At 36.3% G+C, this 26832-nt stretch overlaps 1 protein-coding gene across 1 annotated transcript; it reads right to left on the bottom strand.

Moving 5' to 3' along the window:
* Positions 1 to 2675: 2675 nt before the first annotated feature.
* On the bottom strand, positions 2676 to 23856 carry arhgap1 (Rho GTPase activating protein 1). The gene is made up of 13 exons (XM_073837014.1): positions 23772 to 23856; positions 17361 to 17505; positions 14361 to 14453; positions 14189 to 14276; positions 12215 to 12346; positions 12023 to 12109; positions 11824 to 11922; positions 11603 to 11713; positions 11353 to 11429; positions 10532 to 10609; positions 10293 to 10421; positions 9981 to 10084; positions 2676 to 4606 (listed from the first exon to the last, which is right to left on the bottom strand). The coding sequence occupies exons 2-13, from the start codon at positions 17494 to 17496 to the stop codon at positions 4436 to 4438; spliced, it is 1305 nt and encodes a 434-aa protein (XP_073693115.1). The 5' UTR covers positions 17497 to 17505; positions 23772 to 23856; the 3' UTR covers positions 2676 to 4435.
* Between the last annotated feature and the right edge of the window lie 2976 nt (positions 23857 to 26832).

Consider the following 26832-nt stretch of genomic DNA (forward strand, 5'->3'; position numbering starts at 1 on the left):
CTGTTGGCGGGACACTAAACACCGCCACAGCAGAATAAATAGCAGAAACACTGTATTTTATGCTTGTTAGTGTGTTTTTCTTCAGATATTTGTCTTTTCTCTTTATTATGACAGGTGAATTGTTGTAAATTGTTAAGCACTGTGTTTTCATAGCATTCAGAATGTGGAATAGTGTGATTTAAAAAATAAATAAATAAATAAAAAATTTGACATTTTTTAAGCCAACTAATCGATTAATCGAAAAATTAATCGGCGAACTAATCGATTATCAAAATAATCGTTAGTTGCAGCCCTAGATGCTATTCACAGTAAGTAAAAAGTATTTTCTTTGCAATAATATTAGATGCTATTTAGTGCAAGTGGCAGATGTTTGCACCTTAGTATTGTAGTACATTATGAAAAAGTATGCAATGATAACATAAGTGTAAATTATCTATGCCGCCTTATTGAGACAATAAAGCCTGCACGTACCCCTAAGCAATAAACACCTGTGAGGAACTTTATTTGACATTTTTGATGATTTCCATCATTGTATTGAAAATAAATGCTTTTCCGATCTGATACGTGATGTGAAAAGGGTAAAGAGTTCCGCAAAAGGCAGATTCGAACTCAGGTCGATCGCGTTAAAAAGTTGACTAGCCCAATCACAAGTTCATACAGTAGGTGGAGTTAGTGTAAAAAGCCTCTGCCAGCAAGGTACCAACACAATCCTGTTTCTTTCTTTAAAGGCATTGATAGTGAGAGTTGGGGTCTATCATACAAAGGCTTTATCTGGCACAATGGAAGGAGTCGAAAATACACAGAGCCTTTTTATGAAAGAAATACAGTCATTGGAGTTTTGCTGGACTTGAGTGCTGGAACACTGACGTTTTTCAGAAATGGAGAGAACCTTGGGGTGGCCTTCACTGGCCTGGAGCAGGTAAATATCACACATTGAGTACTGAATGTGGGTTATACAGTTGAAGTCAAAAGTTTACATACACCTTGCAGAATCTTTATTTATTTAGTACTGACCTGAATACGACATTTACATATAGTCCACAAGAGAATATAATAGTTGAATTTATACAAATACACCTTTTTTTGTTTAGTGATAGTTGTTTATGAATCCCTAGTTTGTCCTGAACAGTTAAACCGCCCGCTGTTCCTCAAAAAAATCCTTCAGGTCCCACAAATTCTTTGTTTGTTTTTTTAGCATTTTTGTGTATTTGAACCCTTTCCAACAATTACTGTTTGATTTTGAGATCCATCTTTTCACACGGAGGACAACTGAGGGACTCGTATGTAACTTTTAAAAAATGTTAAAACGCTCACTGACCTTTCAGAAGGAAACTCAATGAATTAAGACCCAGGGGGTGAAAACTTTTTGAATTGAATAATCAGGGTAAATTTAACTTGTTTTGTCTTCTGGGAAACATAAATATCTTCTGTAGCTTCTGAAGGGCAGTCCTAAATTGAAAAAAAAAAAAATGATATTTAGGCAAAATAAGAAAAATGTACACAGCTTCATTCTGTTCAAAAGTTAACACCACTGGTTCTTAAAGCATGGTTTTTCCTTATGTAGCATCAGTGAGCACTTTCTGTAATAGTTGCATGTAAGTCCCTCAGTTGTCCTCAGTGTGAAAAGATGGATCTCAAAATCAGTCATTGTTGGAAAGGGTTCAAATACACAAAAATGCTGAAAAACCAAAGAATTTGTGGGACCTGAAGAATTTTTCTGAAGAACAGCAGGCAGTTTAACTGTTCAGGACAAACAAGGGACTCATGAAGAACTATCACTAAACAAAAAAACAGCTGTGGATCATTCAGGTAACAACACAGTTTTAAGAATCAAGTGTATGTAAACTTTTGAACGGGGTCATTTTTATAAATTCAACTATTATTTTCTCTTGTGGACTAAACATCTTTTATGTGAAATATCTTATTCAGGTCAGCACCAAATAAAAAATAACATGCATTTTGTATGATCCCTCTTATTATGCTAAAATAATTACCAGTTCGCAGATTCTGCAAAGTGTATGTAAACTTTTGACCTCAACTGTATGTGAGAATTTAGATCGCTCTTGGAACTTTTGTGTTCCTTGCAGGTCGGCAAAGCTCTGTATCCTCTGGTGAGCTCTACAGCCCCTGAAACTGAGCTTCAACTGGGTGTGAGAAGCCAGAGAATATCTTCCCTACAGGAACAGTGCATGCACATCATCACACAGTCCCTGTCACATTACAGACATGCACACAAATTACCGTTACCCACACTTCTAATCGGCCAAATACACACACGTGTGCATATATAAGCAGGACATGACATGTTGCTGATTCATTTAGAACACGGAAATCCTAAATAACAGTTTTGTCCAGTGCAACAGATCCATTTCATACACAGTCTACCTCAATTATTTTATAATTTTACTACCTAAACTGAACAAAAGCAGCATGTGAAATCATTGAATTTGTATTTTTAACTTTCTGCACTTTCTATATGTTTTTTGCAATGATCATGTTCCATTACAAGATTTGCAATTTGGTTATTATACTGACAGGGTAGTTTTGGGGACAAAATATGTAAACGGCAATTAAACTGCATGTTTTATTCGTATTAAGAAAACTGGGGTAAAAGTGTTTTTATTTGCTCACCACAACCTGGTAAAGCTTAAAAAAAACACAAGAGGGGAAAAAAGTATTACACCATCTCTAACAATTTATTACTCTGAAATCACAACATGATATACAAAAGTAAAGATTTCAAAAGCACAGAATACATTTTAACAGCCAAAATGGAAGAAAAGAACCTTCACAAAAGAAGTAATGCAAAGTTCCACCTGGAAACCAGAAATACACATCTACAGTACAGGTAAACAGGTATGTGTTTGGATACAGATACAACAAAATGGCACAAAGTTCACAGATCTGTCCAGAGAAAGGGAATTCAACAGCTAATATCATCGCCAGTTCACTCCATTAAGGCACACAGACACTTGGGTTTGAGGGCGCTCGTCTAAAACTACTTTAAGCCACTGGTCCACGTCAATGCTCGGGCGGACTGACATGAATAGGATGTTTACATGACACAGTAAACAGTTACAGTTCAATATCAAGGCATATGACACTTAATTCCTTAGTGCTAAATTATTAGTACCCAAGTACCTGCTTTATGGTTCTTTTGCACTTGAGACCTATGAAACAAGACTCCATTGTACGAAACCTGGACGATTCATATCCACTAACCATAAAATTAAAGCAAAGGGAAACTCCCACTCCACATACAGAGCCCTGTGATACAACTAAAATGTCGCTCTACTTGGATTTTATGTACTCCAGTAATAACTCATTGCACTATGATATGTTTCCTCATAGATAAATCCACAATTTTACTAAGAGGACAAAATGACATCAAATTGTTCTTTGCTTTTTTTGTGTAATGGTACTGTCCCTGACAGGCAGTACATCTTGTAGTAACAAATAAAATTAGTCACACAAACATTTTAACCATATAATCTTTGGCCAAAAATAAATATGTCTGGGGTAGAATAATACAACAGCATTACTAAACAGACTACACACAAAACACACACAACACATACAGAGCAAAGAAGCGGAGTGTTGGCAGACACACAGCGTGTATGTATGCATGTGTGTGTGTATACACACACACACATACATGATTTGATCAGAAAAGTAGCTGTTCCTTTCTGTTTCAGCATTAGGAAACTTGTGTTGGCCATAAAGTATCTGCCCTGTTTCTGGAACCACTAAGACACCAAAAAAAGATGAAACAGATTATAGAAATAATAATATAATGATATGATAATATAAATGAAGCTGTTTGAGACAATACATAATATCATATAGTTTATGTAATAAGAAATAAGCATGTTTAAAATAAGTGTTTCAAGTTTGAGTAGTAGTGCTTTATACTTGTCCATAGCTTGTGCCAACTATGGCTTACAAAAATGAGGAACGTGTGCATTTAGTCTAATTTAACTTCTTGGAAAAAATAACTGAAGTGAATTTGATCAAGTCCAACAAAAAATATCCGAAGTATAGCTAATAAGCTACCAAAAAAACAAAAACAAAGCAGCTACCTGTACACATTGTTGGTTTATTGATTTCGGCCCCCTGCTAACAGGCCATATATAAAAAAAAAAAAAACTTTTTTGCCTGTGCAGTACCATTATGTCTGACAGCTACATGACTTCTGCAGGAGAGAAAAGGAGACGATTGTCAGAATTTGATCACAGCCTAAACATTTGTGACAGCTCGACCGTTCTGCGCCCTCCAGTATCCTTTTTTTCGTAGCTTCACCCAGTTACAATACTCATGCATTTGGCAATACTGAGGGAGACACGAAGGACGGGACACGGCGACAGAGGAGCAAAGCTATGGAACTGAGAGGGACGGAGAGGACTTGTCGTGAAATCGTGAAAAGTTCTCCTGCTCCTCACTGGATAAAGACCTCCTGATGTAGGTCGAGCAGGATGCGGGTGAAGTTGTTGATTGGTCCGATCGCGCTGAGTGTCATGGAAGCATCCTGTCCCCACAGCAAGTTGGGCCCAAACACCACAGCCAGGTTGGCATTGGTCATTTTGTTGACTTCACTCTCAGCAGACACCTGCACAGCAATAACATTAAAGATCAGAAACACTAAACGGCTTGAAGGAGAAATTAGAAAAGAAATACTCAGCAACAATATAAGGGGTGTTTCCTTTGAATAGGAGAAGGCAGTGCCTTTTCAAAATATTGGATGAGGAAAAAAAGCCTATAAAGCAAAAACGTTGTCCAACAGCACATCAGAATTGAGGAAAGTCACATGAAAGAGTCAATTCCTCCATCGTGATATGATTGGGTATGACTGGTTATGATCGGCTGTGATTGGTTTAGGGCTGTAACGATACCTCGATTATATTCGAGTATTCGATTTAAAAAAATCCTAAAATAATAAAGTTGAAAAAACAATCGTCAGGCCGTTGGCGCCCTCTGCAGGCATTTGTTATAATGCATAATGTACATTAGCTTTACTGTTTATAATACATTATGTATTTGAACAGTTTTGTTCAATAAAACCATATGACTACTTGCTTTTGATACTTTATTTGAACTATTATTGAGCTATTATATATGTACTTAAGTCATTTTAAAGGCTATTGTTAACTTAGGTCTATATTATTATTACAAAAAATATATATACAATTATCCGATTACTCGATTAATCGTTAGAATAATTGACAGATTACTCGATTACCAAAATAATCGATAGTGAGAGCCCTAGATTGGTTCATGCAATAATCCCACTTCATTTAAAACAAGTAAACGACTCACATTTAGATACAACCAATTTGTTACGTCAAAATAAGACATAAAATGGCATGAAAACATGATATGTGGAAGTTTTTAGTGAGTAATCAGCTTGATTTTATAATGTAAAAGTAAAATTTGAAGTAAATCTCCAATCAAAAAATGTAAACAATAAAATTCTAATAAGTTACTTTTAAAATATGTATTATTTCACATTATTTTTATATATTTACACACACACACACCACAAAACCAGTCATAAGAGTAAATTTTTTGAAATTGATATTTATACATCATCTGAAAGATGGATAAGTAAACTTTCCATTGATTTATGGTTTGTTAGGATAGGACAATATTTAGCCAAGATACAACTATTTGAAAATCTGGAATCTGAGGGTGTAAAAAAATTTAAATACTGAAAAAATCGCCTTTAAAGTTGTCCAAATTAAGTTCTTAGCAATCAGTCGATAATTATCACGATAAATGTCAAATCTTTATATCTATCAATTTTAAAGGCAGATTTTTACTCCTGAATGAAAGAAAAAACAGACATATTTATTTATTACATATAATTATTATTTATGGTCTATTGTCAGAACATGACAAATACTTTCCAAACAATGATCCATTGAGGTAGAATACAGATTAGAATATTACTAGTAAAATCAACATCAATAGAACACAATATTATTAATAGAATATATAAAACATTTTTATAAAAAAATAAGAACTGTAATATGATACAACACTTGTAACATGGCTCTGACTGTAAAAGCTAGGGATGTCCCGATACAACGTTTTAACTTCCGATACGATACCGATATTGCAGCCTTCAGTACTAACCGATACCGATACAAATCCGATACAATAATCAGCACAAATCATGAATACTTTTACCTATTTTTTTGTGTGGAATGTATGAACGGCTAGATCAAACTGAGAACAAAAGTCAGCAACAGTAAGTATGGAAAAAAACTACCAATTTATTAACTATTGGTTGCACAAATGTGAACCTTTTACATAAGAATATATAAAAAAAGAATTAAAGAATAAATATTAAGACCCTGAAAAATATCTTAATTGAATAAACAAAAATATATTTTTTAAAGTGCAAAATACTAATTAAAGGTCACTTCAGTTATTTATTTTTTACCGTCAGCAAATGGTAGGAACAGCTGAGAGCAGGAACATAAGAAAAAAAAATATTGTTAATTGACCAACTGCTAAAGGTTGAGTGTCCAAAGTTTCAATTTTACACACACTGCCCGAAAGAATGAGATCGTTGCATTTGCTATCCACAAAAATAGTGCAAACAAAATAAATATAACTCTAATACAGGGCAGAAAACAAATACCTAACTAAAAGGATGACTACACTTCCTACTCCTCCAACTCAACTTTCTGCAGTCCGAGCATGATGTGGAGATTTTATTTTAAAGAAGATAAGCATTTCTGCATGCTGAGCAGTGAGTCTGCTCCTATGCTCCTCAAAAATAATTGATCATTATTGTTATTATTGTCACGCTTTGCGAGGGTTTCAGGCAGCGTTGGTTGCTTGAAGTTGCCAGAGGATTGTTTCTTTAAAGGATAACTATTGTCAAAATGCAACCTGGGCTGTTTTTGTTTTTACTGTAAACGAGACAAACTTATATCTAAAAGCATAATTACGAAAAACAAGCCGTTTTTGAGATTGACTGTGATTTCGTTTTGTGGTCAGTGGCCGGTGAATGGGAGAACTAGGGGCAAGTTTTTAGCGCATCAAAATCCATATTTTTACAACACTGAGAAGACTTGACACACCATGAAACTTTGCTCGAAGTATTGTCTGGGTCTCTACACATGAACTCCAGCATTGAGAACATTGTTTGTGTTCACAGAGTTTACTAAAAAGAACGTTTTTGAACAACTCACTTTCACTGTTTGAGTCTCCGCGAGCGGCCGTCTCTCCAGTCAAGAGGTATCGATCTCCGAATGCGACGTAATACTGAGGGGAGTGAAGATGGATAGCTCCTAAAGCATATTTCCATATAAATGCACGGCTAATTCGTTGTTTTGTCGCAAGTTAAAAACAATATTAACCTTCTAGTTGTAAAAAGAGCCTCATATAGGAAACATTAATATATAAGAATCTCGCATTCGGAGAGCGACACCTCTTGACTGGCAAGACGGCTGCGCGCGGAGACTCAGTGCAGAGTTTTGTGATGCTGCTTCAAATGCGCAATGAGGTTGGACGTACAGTATTAAACTTTCCCGGTTCTGTTCCACCACGGGAAACTTGTGCATGACAAGTGTTGCACTGAGCCACACTGTCTTTTTCGGACTTTAATGAAAAATACTGCCACACGGCCGACATCGCTCTTTTTCTTTGCTACTTCGCTAGCAAGCAGTGTTGTGATCACGTGGGCTTTGCACGCTGGCTCTGGACGCTGCTGGATAGAATAGCTGTAACGGAGTTTAGAGCGGAACGGACATCTTATATCGGAGATTTTTAACGCAGTCCGATATAATCCGATAGAGTTTTTTTGGGCTGATATCGGACCTATTTCCGATATCAATATCGGATCGGGACATCCCTAGTAAAAGCAGAGTTAAAGTGAATTTATTAATTTAAAAATCTATTTTAGATTTTTACATTAACAATGTATTCAATATTCTATTTATTAAATCCAAGTTTGAATCTAATCAAGTTAGTGTTTTTAAGCATTTTACATTCATTCCAAAATAATAACACAAGGCGTTAACAATTTAAACAATACATTTTATTTGTGAACTTACTTTTTAGCTATTCTTTTTAATAGTTAACTTTTAACTATTTTTGAATTTTTCAGATCATCAGTCATCAGAGCTCAGTGAATATTGGTCACAAACACAGAGATTTACCATGAAAGTGGTTATATCTAAGTGTGTGAGATGTTTACTTACTTTTTAAAATTAGTCTCCCTATTAATGCCATTATATTGTTCTTTTAGACTGATTTGTGAATGTGGAACGCATACAAACACAAGAGGCAGGATTTATTTCATGAACCAATCACAGCTGATCATAACTAGTCATATCCAATCATATTGCGATGGAGGCATTGCCTCCTCTCATGTGACTTTTCCCCATTCATTCTCAATTACCCCCTAACAAACTAATGGCATGCTTTAGGGGGGGTCTGTTAGGGCTGGGCGATTCTTTCGATTTTTTCGATTAATTCGAATTTACGTTTTAAGACGATTTAATTTTTTATAAAATCGAGGTATCGCGATTTTTTAATAAAAATATTAGATACATTGTAATTGCACCAATGGCAGAATAATTAAGAGGCAATATTGTCCGACCACATGATGGCGCGCCTAATTAACCGCTGTATTCAGAACGGAAAACAAATAGCGCGTTCTGGTAAAATAATGCGAGTCACTAAGGGGACATGATTAGCTGCTTGCTAGCAAGTTAGCCTGTTACATTACAGTACATACAATTTCACTTACCAATGGTGCGACTAAAAATAATCTTAAGTCGCACCGGTGCGACCAGCAGTTCAAGGGCAAAAAAAAAAAACTACTGCGTACGACTATGAAAAAATATTTAGAAGCACCATGTGCGACTGACCCGACCAGCATATTTGTATTTGCGCTGAGTGGAGCTTCAAAGGTTTCCATGTGTTTTGCACGTTGACTAATGTATCTCAAGTGTAGAGAGTGTAAATAAGAGACTGAATGGGCAGTATGGGCAACTTTGTTTATTATAATAGAGCTTTGTGAGATTGCGAACTAAGATGAGTGACAGCTTTTAATCATTTTTAAGGGAGTTTGTAAACGATATATTGATTAATTACAACAGTTAAATAAGCAAGAAGTTATCATTAAGTGACTTACATCGTCTGACTATAACACTATTACCTGATTTTGCTCTATTTCGTCGTCAAAAGTGGTCTGAAACAAGTCACAACTTCGTGTTTCGTTTATGAATGAACATGCGTTTTTAAACGAATCTAGTGAAATGATTCAATTTCCCGTTCATAAAGAGTCACTTGCTTTATTCCTGAATTAACCATCCGTTCAAACGAATCAAATGAATATGATTCAGTAATTAAATCAGTGTCTTACCACCACCTGCTGGCAGATCGTTTCAGTTATTTAAATCATTTAATATTTCTGTGTTCAAAATTGTATATTTTTGTATACGATATAAGTGCAAAAGAAAAGCATGGAAATATATATTTTCCTCCCATCTCATATTTATTTGTCTTACAAACATTTACTGTGTCTGTAGGTGGGAAAAAATTAATTTAAATCGTAAATCGGATTTGTGAAAAAATCTGGGATTTTATTTTTAGGCCATATCGCCCAGCCCTAGGGTCTGTTAAAACTTAATGAACTCAGGGTAGGTGAGAGACACGAACCGCTGTAATTTTACCTGCTGGTGTCGCTGTTAGACAATATTTCTTAAGAAAATCGTGTGCTTACACTTTTTAAAGTTATATTTTGTAATTTTGGATTTGTTTTATTTTTGTACAATTTTTTTTCCTTATCCAATTTTCTGAGGAGACACTGCCTCCCTTGTCTCTGATGTAGTATAAAATATAATAAAAATTACATAATAATATGTAAATATATAATAAATATAAACTTAAAAAAAAAGTTTAAGAAAAAAATAAAATAAATACATTTTTTATCGTTGAACATTGCAGATTATGATGAGTATTACCTGAGCAAGAAACTGTATAAGGAAGCGCAGCGATGCATAGTTCTCCTCAGGAAGTGACGTCAGCATGTTCCGAATCCTTTCTGCCTGAAACTCTGTGTCAACATCTGATAACACATTCACACAAACTTAGTTTGCATTCCTTGTGTTGTGTGAGTGTGTGGTCATGTCACTTTCAAGGCTCATTGTAAATGCGTTGCCTACATGCAAAAACTGTGGTTTTAACAATCAGTTAACAAATGTCAGTATAGCAGGTGTACACATGTGTACTTGTATGTGAGCTTTCTGCAAGTATGTTGTTTTTTGTGTTCTCACTGTGGAAGTTGACAATGTCGTTGTAGAGCTGATAGGTGAGCAGTGGCTCTGGCAGTTCTCTGAGGAACATCTTTAAGATCACAGCTGCCAAGTGGACATCGTCCAGCTGAGAGAAACTCACTTGCTCTCCTTCAGACACAAACACACACAAACAACATTCTGAGAACTGATGCCAATCATTCATTTGAACAGGAAATGTGCAAGGATTTTTCCACATACAGAGCATAACATTCCTTTACCTGAGTTATATTTCAGCTTAACATCCTTAACCAAAGAAACATTAGCAGAACGCCGGAATATCCCCTCTGTTTTAAGACCTACAAATAAAGATGGAAATAAAATTCACATTCTCAATTTAAGAAAATAAATACATATACAATATTCTATAATATATTTGCCATTATTATTATATCCATCCTTACATGGATGCATACAGTACAGTCACATTAAAGGATTAGTTCACTTCCAAAATAAAAATCTCCTGATGATTTACCCACCCCCATGTCATCCGAGATTCGTCAGTCGAAAAGAAATTAAGGTTTTTGAAGAAACCATTCCAGGATTTTTCTCCATACAGTAGGCTTCAATGGTGGCCAATGGGTTGATGGTACAAATTGCAGTTTCAATGCAGCTTCAAAGATAAGCATTTGTGGTTAATTTTAATTTTTAGAAAATTACTGATCAGCTCAGTAATTCAGCTCAGCTTCAAAGATGAGCACTTGTGGTAAATTTTAATTAAAATCACTGATCGATTAACTAGATAAGACCCTTATTCCACTGCTGGGTTCGTGTAGAGCCCAATGAAGCTGCACTGAAACTGCAATTTGGACCTTCACCCCATTGGCCACCATTGAAGTCCAATATACGCAGAAAAATCCTGGAATGTTTTCCTCAAAAACCTTAATTTCTTTTCAACTGAAGAAAGAAAAACATGAACATTTTGGATGACATAAGAGTGAGCATATTGACAGGAAATTTTTATTCCAGAAGTTAACTAATCTTTTAAGAGATATGTCAAAGTTTGACTGAGAAATGAATATAATTTAACTAAAAGACCTACCATTCTCTTGCAGGAAACCAATAGTATCATGCATGACTTGTGGAATTCCTTCTGAGTCTGCCGCCCTGAGTCTCAATCTGATTACAAACAATACAAAACAACTCACATCTGCATTTCTCTATTTAATTCTGTAGTATAAATGAGGCTATCATCTTCGATTACATTCATTCCAGACTCCAATATAATTTTATGCTTTCAGCCAGTAACAGTAGCTGTGTGAGATATGAGAGGAACTGTTAGAGAAACTTACTCCGACAGTGAGACCCCAAACTGCTGGAAAGGAAGAGGAGGGCTACGAGGGGGAGAGATCGGTCCAGGGACAACAGACGGCTTCAGGGACAGACGGATCTTATCATCATACCTACACAAAGAAACTCTTGAATGCACTTCAAAAGAATTTACATCTGGGCTAAGAAATGATTTGAGCACATGTGTAACTGCAAATATGAAAGCCAATATAGATATACTTACTCTCTGACTCTGGTAGGGATCACAAGCTGATCACACTTCACAATCTCCTCCAGCTCACTCAAATAATTTATGTAATTTATCTTACGACCGAACTTAAAGCTGTGAACAGAACAGAACAGTCTGTGATGTATTATGAAGTACTATGTATAAAGGCTGTATGATACAGATCTCAAATAGCTGAGCATAGTGTGGCACTGACCTGATGATGGGTTTGAAGAGAATAAGAATGGTTCTGATAAACATGGTGGGATGGACAATGTACAGCGCCTTGATATTTTTCTTGTACCTACAACGAACACAGCGATTATGAAGCTTGACAAAACCAATGAGGTTGGCTTTTGTGTATTGCTGTTAAAGCACAAATGAGCCTCTCACTAACAGCATCACTCACTTCCTGTCAAACTCTCGATAGGCATCCCGAAGCCAGCTTAGAGAGGGCTTGTTGTCGCTGGTCAGACCGTGATGGAAGTAGATGAGGGTATAATCACTCTCCACATACTTATCAAGAGTCTGCTTCAAATACCTGCACACAAATATCAAATCAGCAAAGGCACAGCAAATCAAAAGTTCTTTTTTTACCAAGAGTTCAAAAAGGAACATTAACACTTATCATATTTGTGAATAAGCTGTCCATTATTGAAACTTCAGGTGATGTGACATTTGCTCATTACTCAAGCCTCTTTTCTCAGACAACTCCTTAAGTTCACAATAGGGAACTTAACTAAGTCTTGATTTCACTTCATTAAAAACATCATTGTCTCAGAACACTGTCTTGCGGTGCTTTGACCCATTGATCACATGATTCATTTATAACTTAGCATTTAAGTGGTTGACATTTAAGCAAAAAGAAATGAAGAAAGGAAACCTCAAGAACATGAAAAGAAAACAATGCAGTTGTCCTAAATGTTTGTATCACAGGATTTTAGTCTAGAAAAATGTCTGAAACCGTCAAGAAAAAAGTCAAATTAAAATTTTATAAAACTTTTACTGACACCATTTTCAACTAAAGCCTCGTTCAGACTGTCAACCCAAATCCGATTTTGTCCATATCTGGATAGAATTGGATTTGAATAAATGACTGTCCACACAGTCCTATCGCAATTGTTCAAATCCGATTTGTGTGTCCATAAGCACTCTTGCGGTTTACGGAATGTGCGTTGGTTTCTATGGCAATGCCGTTGTGTTGTAATGCCAACGCTAAAATCGACAATAACAGTGATACAGTTTGCAAAATAGATGTTGTCTTGCGATATGACAACGTTGCTGTCACGCTGGATTATATTTCGTCTTCTAAAGCAGCGGCAGAAACCCAGGAAGCTGGAATGTGCGACTTTATTCTGTGCTGCCGTCTCCGCTGGTTTCCAAACTCAAAGAGGTGCAGATACTAGCCGTATATTGTCTTTCCCCGCTTGACTTGCAGATCGCAACAACACAAGCTTGTTTCTGCAAAGACGTTTATGATGTTTTCCACAAAAACGTCTGACGTGTTTATGTTTTACGTGGCGTGAAAACGTGAAAAAGCTTCGCCAAATCCTATCTGACCGGTCAGACTGAAAAGGATTTCCAGGAATCCGATTTGAATAGGATTCCAAACCACATACGAATGTAGCTCGAAACGGATTTGACCAAATCGGATGTCATGTAGTTCGTTGCTGTTCAGACTACCTAAATATGATCGGATTTCAATCGGATTTGCATAAAAATCGGATTTGGGTTGACAGTCTGAACGAGGCTTATCAAACTCATTTTATCTCATTATTAATTAAAATGTCACACCATAGGATAAGAACAAAAACAAAGATAATTATTTGGTGTTTCCATGTTTTCTACAAAATAAAACTGGAACTTGAGGGTGTATTACGTCATCAGTAGGTGAGACAATGTCCGTTACACTAGTTAAATTGCTTATTTCTCTGGATTTAAACATATTTGGAAACATTAAGAATAATGTAAGTACACAAATATCTGAATCCAAAAATCTTACATATTGTACCTTTAACACTGAAGTGAAAAAAAATCTGGATGTAAGAATTTAATCAATATATTTTCAACATATCAATTAAAATCTAAATATACTGCTAAATAAACTGTACACATCAAAAGCACTGCTTATATCTTCTCTTTCTGTCTCTAGGGACAACTTCTCTTCTTGGATTACTATCAATGTTTTCTCTGTACTGTTGACCTTGATCTTTAAAGTGTCTTGTGCTCATCTACGTATGATAGCCTGGACAAATAATAAACCAGGTCATGTCAACCACCCATATTCAAGAAAAAGACAAGAAACAGCTAATGCTTAAATTAAACCCAGCTTAATGCATCTATTAATAAACCACATAAATGAAATAAGAGAAACGAAGCTTACATGAGAAGTTTATGATGATCCAGCTGATGTTGGGGAGGCATACGGCAAGCGTTAAAAACAATGACCTTCCGACCAAAGTTATCATCACCTATAAAGAAAGAGAAAGATCAGAGGATTTTAGAACTAGAATTAATGCTAGCTGGTGATGTTTAAGCATTTCAAAACACCTCACCTGCCACCTCCACAATCTGATGTCTGGCAATGTCGTAGAAGGGGTCATCCCAGGGCAGATGTGATATGCCACCAAGGCTTTTAATGTCTGAAGCTGGAGGAACAAATATAATGAATACCAGATTTCAAGTAAATAAAACACATGTAATTGACAGGATCCTAAAACAGAATTTGAATGTCAATTTGAATTAAGAAAATAAAAGTAAAGCATGGTACTATTCTGTAAGTCCTAAAATATTACAATATGGTATGACACATGGAAACATACAGTTTTACAAACACAAGCGAGTATATGAATATAGAGTGAAAGTCAGCCTCTCAGATTCCTCTGGGGATGTCGCTGGCTTAACCAGATGATCAGGATTTGAAATTAACCCAACGAAGGCAAGTAAAATCAGCTGTAGTTGGCAACACATTAACTCACTAGAAATTTTGGTGGGTTATGATTAATAAATTATGTCCTCCAACCACATCAAAACAAAAAGCATAAAGAGAGTGGCTTTATGCTTTTTGAAGTCTATGCCTTTTGAAGTCTATGCCTGAAATATAATAATATAGATCATCCTTTGTCCTTCCATTTTTCAAACACCTAAACTCAAGGTGATAATACACTGGGCAACTTTTTAAGCAATGTTGTTGGACAATGTTTGCAACGGGTAACCGGATGAGACACAGGGTCTACGACTAAAGATCTAAAGAATCCAAAATGTGTTGGCCATTCTCAATGGGAAAGTGCCCAAGCATCATTGGTCAAAAAAGTTGCCCGGCAACACTGTTCAAAACAGTTGCCCCATGTATGCCACTTTGCGCATTCTTGAAGTGAACTTTTGCCTGTATACTTTTTGTTTTCACGATTCTGGACTGCTGCCATAAAATTGAGAACAAGAATGCAGACTGATGCACCAAGTGTGCGATACCTGCTTCTTGTCCAGTGTGTGACTGTCCCACCTAAGAGACAAAGCTACTTTTTCTTAACTGTTTTCACTTTTTTTATTATGTAAAATGGGATTAATAAATTCAGTATTTTGACCTCTGTGAGGATATAAATTGTCAGCCTCCTAATCCTCAGTGTGTTTACCACTGAACATTGTCATATTTATAAGAAAAGTCACAGAGGATTTGGTTATTTCTGTTGTATTTTTTTAATAATAAATACATTTGAAAGTTTGGGATCAGTAAGATTTAATGCTTTTTAAATGTTCTTTTATGCTCATCATAGTTCCATTTATTTGATCATACATATATATATATATATATAAATATATATATTAGTGGTGGGCCGTTATCGGCGTTAACGTGCTGCGTTAACGTGAAACTCTTATCGCGCGATAAAAAAAATATCGCCGTTAATCTATTCTCAAATTTGGGTTGGGAGCTGGGTCTAAACTACGCAAGCTATGATGACTTTCACCTTGATAGTTTAACGCGGATGTATACTGAAGACTATAGAATATGGTCGCGCGTTTAAGTCTCCTCCGCCAAAACACAGACGGGATCGCGTCGTCCTCCATTCATAAAAACCGAATCTACTATAGCGAAATGCCACGTAAATTCGTCGTTTTTTGGATTCATAAATCAAATGTTGGTCAGTCACTTAATTCAAATCGCGATATGGACTAGTGTATGTGAAAACTGAAATGCAAAAAGACCGTTTTAATATGAATCCGATATGTTCCGTTTGCCTAGCTGTATGTATGCATTGCGGAGACGAGCTTTTACTACACGCATACTGAAACACACGTGACGCTCCCGGTAATTTTTGGCATTTTCATCTCACATGAACAGATAAACTCAATCTCCCAAACTGCTGTGAGTGTCACTTTTACCGTTTCATTTGAGAAAACTAGCATCATATCATACTGTATGACACAGAAACTTCACGGCAACCTGTCAAAATAAAAGTACGGTGTAACATGTAATGGGCTGGGTAGGTGTTGACGTTAAAAAAAACACAATCTAATAGGTAGAAAAAATAATTTCATTGTTAGTTAGTTAGTAAACACAAGTACATCTAATTGAACATAATTTATTTTCATCAACAAATTATCATAGAACAGCTTTATGAGCTTTATGATCCATTCTCAAAGACTTTAAGTCATTATTTGGGTAGCACACATATTCTGAATGCCTTTAGCAGAATTCAAATTAGCCATTTTAATCTAGATTAATCTAGATTAATTCCAAGATTTAATCTAGATTAATCTAGATTAAAAAAATTAATCTATGCCCACCCCTAATATATATATATATATATCTCACAGGAATAAATTCAAATTTAAAGAATATTTAAATTGAAACCACTATTTTAAATTGCAATAATATTTCACAATATTACATTTTTTTTCTGTATTTTTAACCAAATAAACACAGCCTTGATGAGCAGAAAAAACATTAAAAGTCTTACTGATCCCAAACAGCAAGCCATTTTATGATTTAGAATCAGGTTTTATAATACATTTTTTAATTATATTTTTTGTTTCAGCTAGCAGAAATTCTGAATGACCAGTAACTAATTTAGTAGCCAAGTTATCCAGCAAGTAAAAAAATATATATATATTAATTTCAAACTCTGCAGATGATGAATTAATTACACTGGACTTCACCCACACCCGCCCAGTCACAGTCATTCTCTGTAAGTGTGGTAAAGTGTTTCTCTGGGTGTATGCCTGTGTCGTAAGTGTGTACGTATGTGTGTGTGTGTGTGTGTGTGTGTGTGTGTGTACTGTATGAGTAATGCAGCGTGACTCCTTGAGTTCTCTGCTGCCTCTTAAATAAGCCATGACAATTATGTCAACTGGAAGGTTTCGGCATTACTTGCTTCTAAAAATATAGCAAGCATATGATTGGTATTCATGATAAAATGGAGTTGCTGGCAATTACTTCCTTTTTCTTACCCTGCTTTGCTCTTTGAAAAGATTAGTATAATTCTGCGAAATGAAAACTCAGTTGTTTTGAGTATGACACAAACAAACAGGCACAATTCCCACCATCCTGCACTTACCGGATTTGCTCAGGCCAACAGGGTCATCTGGGGGCCACTGTTTGTCCTGTACCAGTTTGAGCTGGTCCAGGGCAGCGCTAGGAGAGTCATCTCCTCCCAGATCATCGTGAAGGTCCACCAGCAGGTCAGAGGACATGATGGTCCTCTAAAACAACACAATTCACACACAACAGTTAGACACAGAACACATTAAAATAGCACACAATGTTATACCAAGGTCTGTGAAAGCTCAGCTGCCCACAGGTTCCTGTCTGTCCAGCATGAGCCTGGGTAAATGCAACATTTTCACACGCGCACACTTGCATGTTCAGCGACTGACTGGCTCACATGAGTGACCACAATGACAAATGCTGATTAGGTCGTTTGAGTTTGTTTCCTAACTCATTCTTGCTATCTATGAATGTGCCCACCATAAAAACTGTTTAACAGAAATAGCTTTCATAATACTGCACAGTACTGACATAATGTATTTTTAGAAACTAGCTCATTTTGTTTTCTGGCTTAGATACTTATTCAAACTTTACGTTTACAGTACACACATACAAGTATTTTTGTTGTTGTTGTTATTTAAAGCATAGTGCAGATTTCTACAAGAGCTTTGTGCTAGTAAAAACTGCATATAAATACATGATATTTATATTATTCAGGATACTTTTTTTATTTATAAATGACAAAGCTAATACATACGAAGCAGTGGTTAAATTAAGGGGAAAATTAGAGCTTTTTCAGTTTTGCTGACTTGAAATACTCAACAAAACAAATTAAATTTCTTCCTTACAACAACATCACGTTCAAAATAACAGATAAATTGCTGCATTCAATTTGATTGTTAAATAAGCAAATTGGGTCCATTTTAAAAAAATAAAGCATGATTAAAAATGATTCATTTAAAGATTACATAATCTCTAGCTGCTCCTCCATGTGCACTCCATCATAAGCAAATTACCACCAACAATTAACACCGTTTGTTCTTTCTAAAACAGTACATAGCCCATTCATTTGAAAGCTTGCCTGGAGATTTCATTAAGAAAATTACAGTGCCTTGCAAAAACATGTATTAATTTTTTTCAGGTTTTGTTATGTTGCTGCCTTATGTTAACTGTTTAAAGTTATTTTTTCCACATCCATTTACACTACATACACCATAATGGCAAAGCAAAAACAGGTTTTTAACATCTTTGCAATTTATTAAAAATTAAAAACCTAAATGATTCTATTGCATAAGTATTCATACTCTTATCTGGGACAGCTGAAATTTAGCTCAGAAGCATTCATATTGCTTTTAGATGTTATTACACTGCAAGTGAAGTTAACCTGTGGCAAATTCAATTGAATGGGTATGATCTGGAAAGGCACACATGTCTTAATAAAAGATCTAACAGCTGAAAATGTATATCAGAGCAAAAACCAAGCCCTGAGGTCAAAACTCTCTGTAGAGCTCAGAAACAGGATTTTGTCAAGCCACACATCTGGGAAAGAGTTTAGAAAAATTGTGTAGTATGCAGTCTCCATTACACTTAATGGAAGAAGTCTGAAACAACCATAACTCTTCCTAGAGCTGGCCTCTAGGCCAAACTGAGCAATTAATGGAGAGGGCCTTGGTTAGAGTGGTGTCCCTAATGGTCACTCTAATTGAGCTTCATGATCATTTATGCAGATGGAAGAAACTTACAAAAGGACAAACATCACTGCAACACTCCACTGATCTGGGTTTTATGGTGGTGTGGCAAGACTCAATCCTCTCCTCAGTGAAGACATATGAAAACACATTTGGAATTTGCCAAAAAGCACCTAAAGGACCCTCAGACTGTGCAAAACAAAATTCTGTGGTCTGATGAACCTCAATTCCAAACATCATGTTTTAAGGAAACTAGGCACTGCTCATCACCTGCAGAGACACCTACCAGAGTCCCAAAAATAAAGTGTGCTGGTAGCAGCCTCATGCTGTGGGGCTGTTTTTCAGTGGCAGGGACTGAAGAAAAGCTCAACACAGCAAAATATAGAGATAGCTTTAATGAAAACCCAGTCCAGGGCATTCAGAACCTCAGACTGGGCAGAAGGTTCACCTTCCAACAGGACAATGACCCTAAGCACACAGCAAGAGTGGCTTATAGACAACTATGTGAATGTCCTTGAGTGGCCCAGCCAGAGCCGGGACTTGAACCCAATCAAATATGTCTATAGAAACATCAAAATGTCTGCCAGACCCCATCCAAGCTGACAGAGCTTGAGGTGAAGGCAAAGAATGGCAGATATTTGCAAAATGCAGATGTGCAAATCTTGTTGCATCATACCCAAAAAGACTTGAGTTAAGGGTATGAATACTTATGCAATGTACTTATTTTTTTATTTTTAATAAATTTATGAACAATTTTGTTTTTGCTTTGTCATGATGATGTATGGAATGTAGATTGATGTAGAAGAAAAAAAAAGTAACATAAGTCAGCAACATAAAACGTGAAAAAAAATTAAGGGGTATAAATACTTTCACAAGGCACTGCATGTAGTTGACTAATGAAGCAGCAAAAAACAGCCTCACCAACTCTGCATTAAAGTGACAGTTCAACCAGAAACGCACGTTTGAGCTTTTGTGGTTATGTAATGAGCTCTGTGTATGCGTGGTGATCATTATTTATATGTAAACAAAAGTCTATATTAAATCTGGACTTTTAATGGAGGAACAGAAACCTCTCAGGCTTCATTAAAAACAATTAATTTTAACAATAGTTTCAAAGATTAAACAAAGCCTTATTAGTTTGGAACAACATTTTTGTGTGACCTATCCTTTTAAATCTTCCTTACATGCAATGCAAATAATATACACCATCAAATGTTTTTATTTGCCACAGCTATAATGATCACAATATCAATGTTCTCATGCTCGCGTGTTAGTGTTAGTTGTAAGTGTCTGCAGGGTCAAGCTTTGTGGAATTAAATTCCTAATAATATTATTCCTTATGTTATAATTACATTCTGCCCTTATTCTTTCAGTATTATAACATTATAATTGTGCTATATTTTAATCTATGTGTGTATGTAGCCATAGGCCTACTAGTGTAGGCGTCAGTAGGGCTCAGACAGTGATTTGCTGTGACAATCCCTCGCTTTGCTGCCGCGCGGCAATGTGGCCGTCCAGCCGTATACTGACAAGAATTCTCGGCTTTACACTTTGCTCCTATTTATATCCTCAACATCTGAAGAGACAGTTTTACATTTACTCACATCTGTAACAGCCTTTATTCTGCTATCTATAAACAAAATGATAACAGTCTTCAGGTGATGCAACCCAGGTCATTTATCTGTCTCTCAGATTAAAGAGCATCTCAGTTATCTGGCCTTGTTGTAAATAATAACAGCAATCTTGCTATAGACGCTTATAGTCAAACAAACCATATAGAGAAGCTCTCATCATTTTTAGGTTGCTATCATTGATATCAGTATTTTATCTTTTGGTTCTAACCAAACAGCACCCGTCCTGTTTCTCTAATTCATTACCCATTTCAAAAGATCATCAGCAAAAACAATGCGCCTCATTCACAGTTGTGCTTCAAGGCTGCACTCAGTGAATCAACCAGCACTTCAGACAGAAACAAAGACCCTAAAGAGAGCTTAAATACAAGGGACCTAAAGAAACCCCAACACCTTTAAAATCAACTATAATATGCCTCAAAAATATTAAGACCACCATATAAACTAATAATTTCCAATCACATTAATAGCTTGTGTTTTCTCATGCCCGAATGACTTTATAATCATCAACAAACAAGGTACAGTCTAAGGTTTTTAATTATTTTTATCTTATGAACAATACTAAAGGAAAAACATTGGTATCTGTGCTCATAGCTTGATTTCTGCCCATACACTCGGTAGTTTATTTGTGGCTGGCTGGTCAATAATCCTTACTGCTGTAACATTCCTCATTCAAAGGTTACTAAACATTTGTTAAAAAAAATGTGAATGTGATAATTATCAGTTCTGTTTCAAGTAGAGCCAGATGGTTCAGATGTGCTCAGCTGACAAACGCAGTGAGATGCCATAGAATCATCTGCAGAATGAAGCAGATGAAAGCAAAACTAAGTGTGTGGTGGTCTCGAGCTCAATGGCGTCATGTGATTCTGCTAAACTCTCTGCAGTGTCGCCATCCACACATGGATCCAAGGGAGGAAAAAATATAACAAATGATCTCTGCATGCCTCAAATGATCACATTAGCAAATGGGTAGATTAACTGTGATAAGGTCATTTACCAAAAGGTAATTTGGTAAAATGAATCTGAAGGACTTCACAAGTTCATTCTACATGCCCCTGCGGTGAGACAAATGATTTCTTTAAAAAAAAAATAAAAAATAAATAAGTAGTCCATGTAAGTCTTAAAATAAGAGTTAATATGATGTAATAAAACTGCATGCACAATAATAACAATACTAAAAGAACAAATGGCTGTTTAAAACAGCTTTAAATGGAGTATACCATGTTACACTGCAGTACAGTCGTGGCCAAAAGTTTTGAGAATGACACAAATATTAGTTTTCACAAAGTTTGCTGCTAAATTGCTTTTAGATCTTTGTTTCAGTTGTTTCTGTGATGTACTGAAATATAATTACAAGCACTTCATACGTTTCAAAGGCTTTTATCGACAATTACATGACATTTGTGCAAAGAGTCAGTATTTGCAGTGTTGGCCCTTCTTTTTCAGGACCTCTGCAATTCGACTGGGCATGCTCTCAATCAACTTCTGGGCCAAATCCTGACTGATAGCAACCCATTCTTTCATAATCACTTCTTGGAGTTTGTCAGAATTAGTGGGTTTTAGTTTGTCCACCCGCCTCTTGAGGATTGACCACAAGTTCTCAATGGGATTAAGATCTGGGGAGTTTCCAGGCCATGGACCCAAAATTTCAACGTTTTGGTCCCCGAGCCACTTAGTTATCACTTTTGCCTTATGGCACGGTGCTCCATCGTGCTGGAAAATGCATTGTTCTTCACCAAACTGTTGTTGGATTGTTGGAAGAAGTTGCTGTTGGAGGGTGTTTTGGTACCATTCTTTATTCATGGCTGTGTTTTTGGGCAAAATTGTGAATGAGCCCACTCCCTTGGATGAGAAGCAACCCCACACATGAATGGTCTCAGGATACTTTACTTTTGCCATGACACAGGACTGATGGTAGCGCTCACCTTTTCTTCTCCGGACAAGCCTTTTTCCAGATGCCCCAAACAATCGGAAAGAGGCTTCATCGGAGAATATGACTTTGCCCCAGTCCTCAGCAGTCCATTTGCCATACTTTTTGCAGAAGATCAATCTGTCCCTGATGTTTTTTTTTTGGAGAGAAGTGGCTTCTTTGCTGCCCTTCTTGACACCAGGCCATCTTCCAAAAGTCTTGGCCTCACTGTGTGTGCAGATGCGCTCACACCTGCCTGCTGCCATTCCTGAGCAAGCTCTGCACTGGTGGCACTCCGATCCCGCAGCTGAATCCTCTTTAGGAGACCATCCTGGCGCTTGCTGGACTTTCTTGGACGCCCTGAAGCCTTCTTAACAGTGCAGTGGAAAGCTTTTTTTGGGATTAAGTTAATTTTCATGGCAAAGGAGGACTATGCAATTCATCTGATCACTCTTCATAACATTCTGGAGTATATGCAAATTGCTATTATAAAAACTTAAGCAGCAACTTTTCCAATTTCCAATATTTATGTAATTCTCAAAACTTTTGGCCACTGTACATGTCAACAACCCAAAACCCGTTTTTATTAAACTGGTAACAGTGCCTGCATGTACTATTAAACAACCATGGAACATCCAATAGTTTACTGTTACTCATTTCATAAACAATACTACAGGAAAAACATTCAAAATTGGGATCTGTGCTCAAAGCTTGATTTCTGCCAATATGTAACGTTAGAGTAACGTTAGTCTGTGGGAGGTCTCTAATTTTCTGTCAGACAAAATAAACGCTCATGTTCTTCCAACTTTTAAAGTATTAGAGGTAAATGACAAACGTTTGCTATGTTTTTCATCGTCTGGTGTAGTAACGCGCCCAGACTCCTGCTCAGAACAGACAGTGTCGGATTCCCCAGCGTTTCTAGGGAAACGCAACATCTGGACACGTAACCGTGCGTTTACCCAGCAAGAACAGAGTCAACATGCAGGCGTGTGATTTAAATAATACGCAACAGTTTGGGTCTCAGTGATGGCGTTGAAGTAAAAAGCCAGATGCCGCACATATTTGCTCATTATGATCAGTCGACAGTCTGCTAGGCTAACTAGCTGCAAACCTGTTTCATCTTGACTTAACAGAACGGAAATTATAGCAAGTGTTGCCCTGGCGTATGACTAGAGGCTTATGCGGAATAGAGAACAAAACGCTGAGCAAAACCGTACAGATGTTATGAATCAAATATGGAGATATGTATTTACCTAATTTTCAGCGCTCCCTATTGAAGTCTTCACAACTCTGCCAATCTTGCAAATTTCATGCGGCACTTCCGGTTTGCGATCCGTGTAGTTCAGTGTAAACGGCCCGGATGTAGGAGGAGAACGTATGACCACGCCTCCAAGAATATGCAGTTGTTATAAACATTGAGTGAACGACAGGTAAAAATGCCCAGTATAATGAAATTATCTAAAACAAACGTAGACATTTGTGTTTTGCTCTTTGTGTTTTCAGTCAGGTCTGTTCTGTCATAATGTGTTAGACAGAGCAAGAGGCATAAATGTGACCCAGGACAAATTTAACACACAAAAACTGAAATAATACGTTTTCCATTGATGTATTATTTGTTAAGATAGGACAATATTTGGCCGAGATACAACTCTATTTTAAAATCTGAGGGTGAAAAAATTTCAAAATATTGAGAAAATTGCCTTTAAAGTTGCCCAAATGAAGTTCTTGGCAATGCATATTACTAATCAATAGGGATGCACCTAAATGAAATTCTTGGCTGAAGCCGAATAATAATGAAATTCTTGGCCGAAGGCCGAAGGCCGAATACCGAACGCGGTGTTTCGCATTTTTTTCCATTTATTTTGCCAATTTTTTCACCATTACAATAATTAAATAGTAAAAATGTGCTTTTTACTATTTTGTGTTGCTTTTCAGAGAAATAAATCAAATAACAAAAATACAATTTCGAAATATTTATTTAACACTGAACTAGGGATGCACCGAAATGAAAATTCTTGGCCGAAAACCGAAACACCGAAAGAATTATGCCAATTATTAGTACCATTGCATTTATGGCTATGACTGTGTACTAATCTTACTAAAATCAAAGCATTGCAATTGCATAAATTAATATTAAAGTTTCAAAGAATAAATCAGTTATATTAATTTAAGCAATTGTTATCAATCAAATATTATACTACTTAAATAACATATACATATATTTTACTGCCTTTGTTTAAATTGTTTACATTTTTATAACACATTATCTTGTGGATCCATCAGTTCACATTTACAACTCATGTGTTTCTCTTCCAGCAGGAGGCGCTGTCAGAATGGTACACAAAGCAGCGCAGCAAATGACTTTGAAACGTGCAGCGCTCATATTTATTCAATGGATAGCCTTTTGAAGTTTCATCGCAATTCTTGTCTTTCAGTCCCCACATTTAAGACCACCTGAAATTATAATTAAGACTTTCTTAACCCCTAAATAAAACTGCAGTCATCAATGAAAATTAAGAGCTTTATTTAAGTCTTTCAAAAAAACAAACCTTAGGCTACACAAAATACGTTTCTTTTTATTTTTTCCCACCATGTTCAGGGCACAAGAAAAATATTAGGCGACTAAATTAATATCAGCATATAAAATATAATCGCCTCTTATTGTCTCTGAGAGAATGCACATCAGATGCTGAAAGCACTGTCAGTTTTTACTTTCACTTTAACATATTGCGCAGTTTTCACGTTGCTTGTGTGATATCCATTGGCTCACCTCCATGGTTTAAAACATAAATATTTATAAAAATACAGTATATAGAAATGACATATCTTTAAAATATTGTGACGTAACACCAACGTAAAGCCATTGTTTTTCACTCACTGAAAGCTACATCTGTCTAGGTCTCTGCTCTCATCACTGGCTGCACGCACGACTGCAGACACACGCCCTCTTGAAATTTCGGCATTACTTGTTTTGCAAATCGCTATCAGTGGGTCTTTCTCAGATATACTGAAATACGTCCACACCGCAAATGTGTTGCTTCAGACAAGCACGTGCAGGCTGCGGTTTCTGGTTAAGTCAACATAGTGTTTCGGTGGTGTTGTTTCGGTGATAAAAGTCTTTCGGCCAAAAACCGAAAATGCGCTTTTGGGCCATTTTCGGCCGAATATTTTCGGTGGCCGAATATTCGGTGCATCCCTACTAATCAAAATTAAGTTTTGATATATTTGCATTAGGGCTGTCAATCGATTAAATTTTTAATCGCGATTAATCGCATGGTTGTCATGAGTTAACACGCGATTAATCGCACATTTTTATCTGTTCTAAATGTACCTTAAATGAATACTTTTTAAAGTTTTTAATACTCTAATCAACATGGGCATGGACAAATATGGGTGCTTTAAGCAAATATATGTTTATTATTAGTGAAACCATACTCGACATAGAAGATGAAGACTAGACATGTTTCAAAGGTCATAGATGTTTTTCAAATAACTTGTTCATGTCTATTTGACACGTGGAGAAAAAAGAACATAGAAATACCAGGTTCCCATTACTTCTCTTTCTTTGCACTGAGCAATTTACATACACAAGCCTGTTTACATTATTTGCAGGACAGGGCAGCTCACTTCTTCTGAACATGCAAAATCTACATTTATTATTACATTTGTTTGCCTCTAGGTGCCCACATACTGTCATTTGATGCAGCCAAGTTCTCAACAAAACTGTTCCCATTGTTATATGTTAGTGTTTCTGTTATCAGACCACCAAAGTAATATGAAATAATGACTGAAAAAAATCCTGAATTATGATCATGATTCAGTCGCTGAAAAGAATCATTTACCGGCATCTGGACATAAGCCACTATTCTCTGCATTATTATCTGTTTTTAACTTCCTGTTTTAATGCTTTCACGATCTTTTACCCGTTTAAAGTTATGTGATCGCAAAAACCTGCTTCTTTTATTTTTTAAGGTATTGTTTTCGTTATAATGTACTGATTCAAAAAGCCCGGTCTCGTGAAAATGCGTAGGCTACTAGTAGCACGATTTTCTGTTTCTATTTGGCGTGCTATTAATAAGCTGAAATTAACTTTGGCGTGCATATGATATGCATGTGTTTGACGTGCATATAATACGCCGTTTTCGCTTGCATACTCGTATGTGGCTTTAGCATCAACTCCACAGCACCAATCATAACGTAGACCGACTCCGCTTGCATTCATTCAATATGGCAGAAGTGCCGGTACGCACGAAAAAGTGCAAGTACGCAAAAGGATAAAATACAGAAGTGCCTGCGTACCGGCCCACTTCAAGC

The sequence above is a fragment of the Garra rufa genome, chromosome 3 (assembly GCF_049309525.1).
Source record: "Garra rufa chromosome 3, GarRuf1.0, whole genome shotgun sequence".
In the NCBI taxonomy this organism is placed as follows: Eukaryota; Metazoa; Chordata; class Actinopteri; order Cypriniformes; family Cyprinidae; genus Garra; species Garra rufa.

Bases quoted from the DNA above. Each gene is read 5' to 3' on its own strand.
- arhgap1 (XM_073837014.1), bottom strand. From the start codon at position 17,496: ATGTCCTCTGACCTGCTGGTGGACCTTCACGATGATCTGGGAGGAGAT. The intron at 12,347-14,188 runs GTAAGCTTCGTT...ATTTGTGTGCAG, and splicing joins GATCATCATAAACTTCTCAT to GTATTTGAAGCAGACTCTTG. The intron at 11,430-11,602 runs GTAAGTTTCTCT...GTTTGTAATCAG, and splicing joins TTTGGGGTCTCACTGTCGGA to ATTGAGACTCAGGGCGGCAG.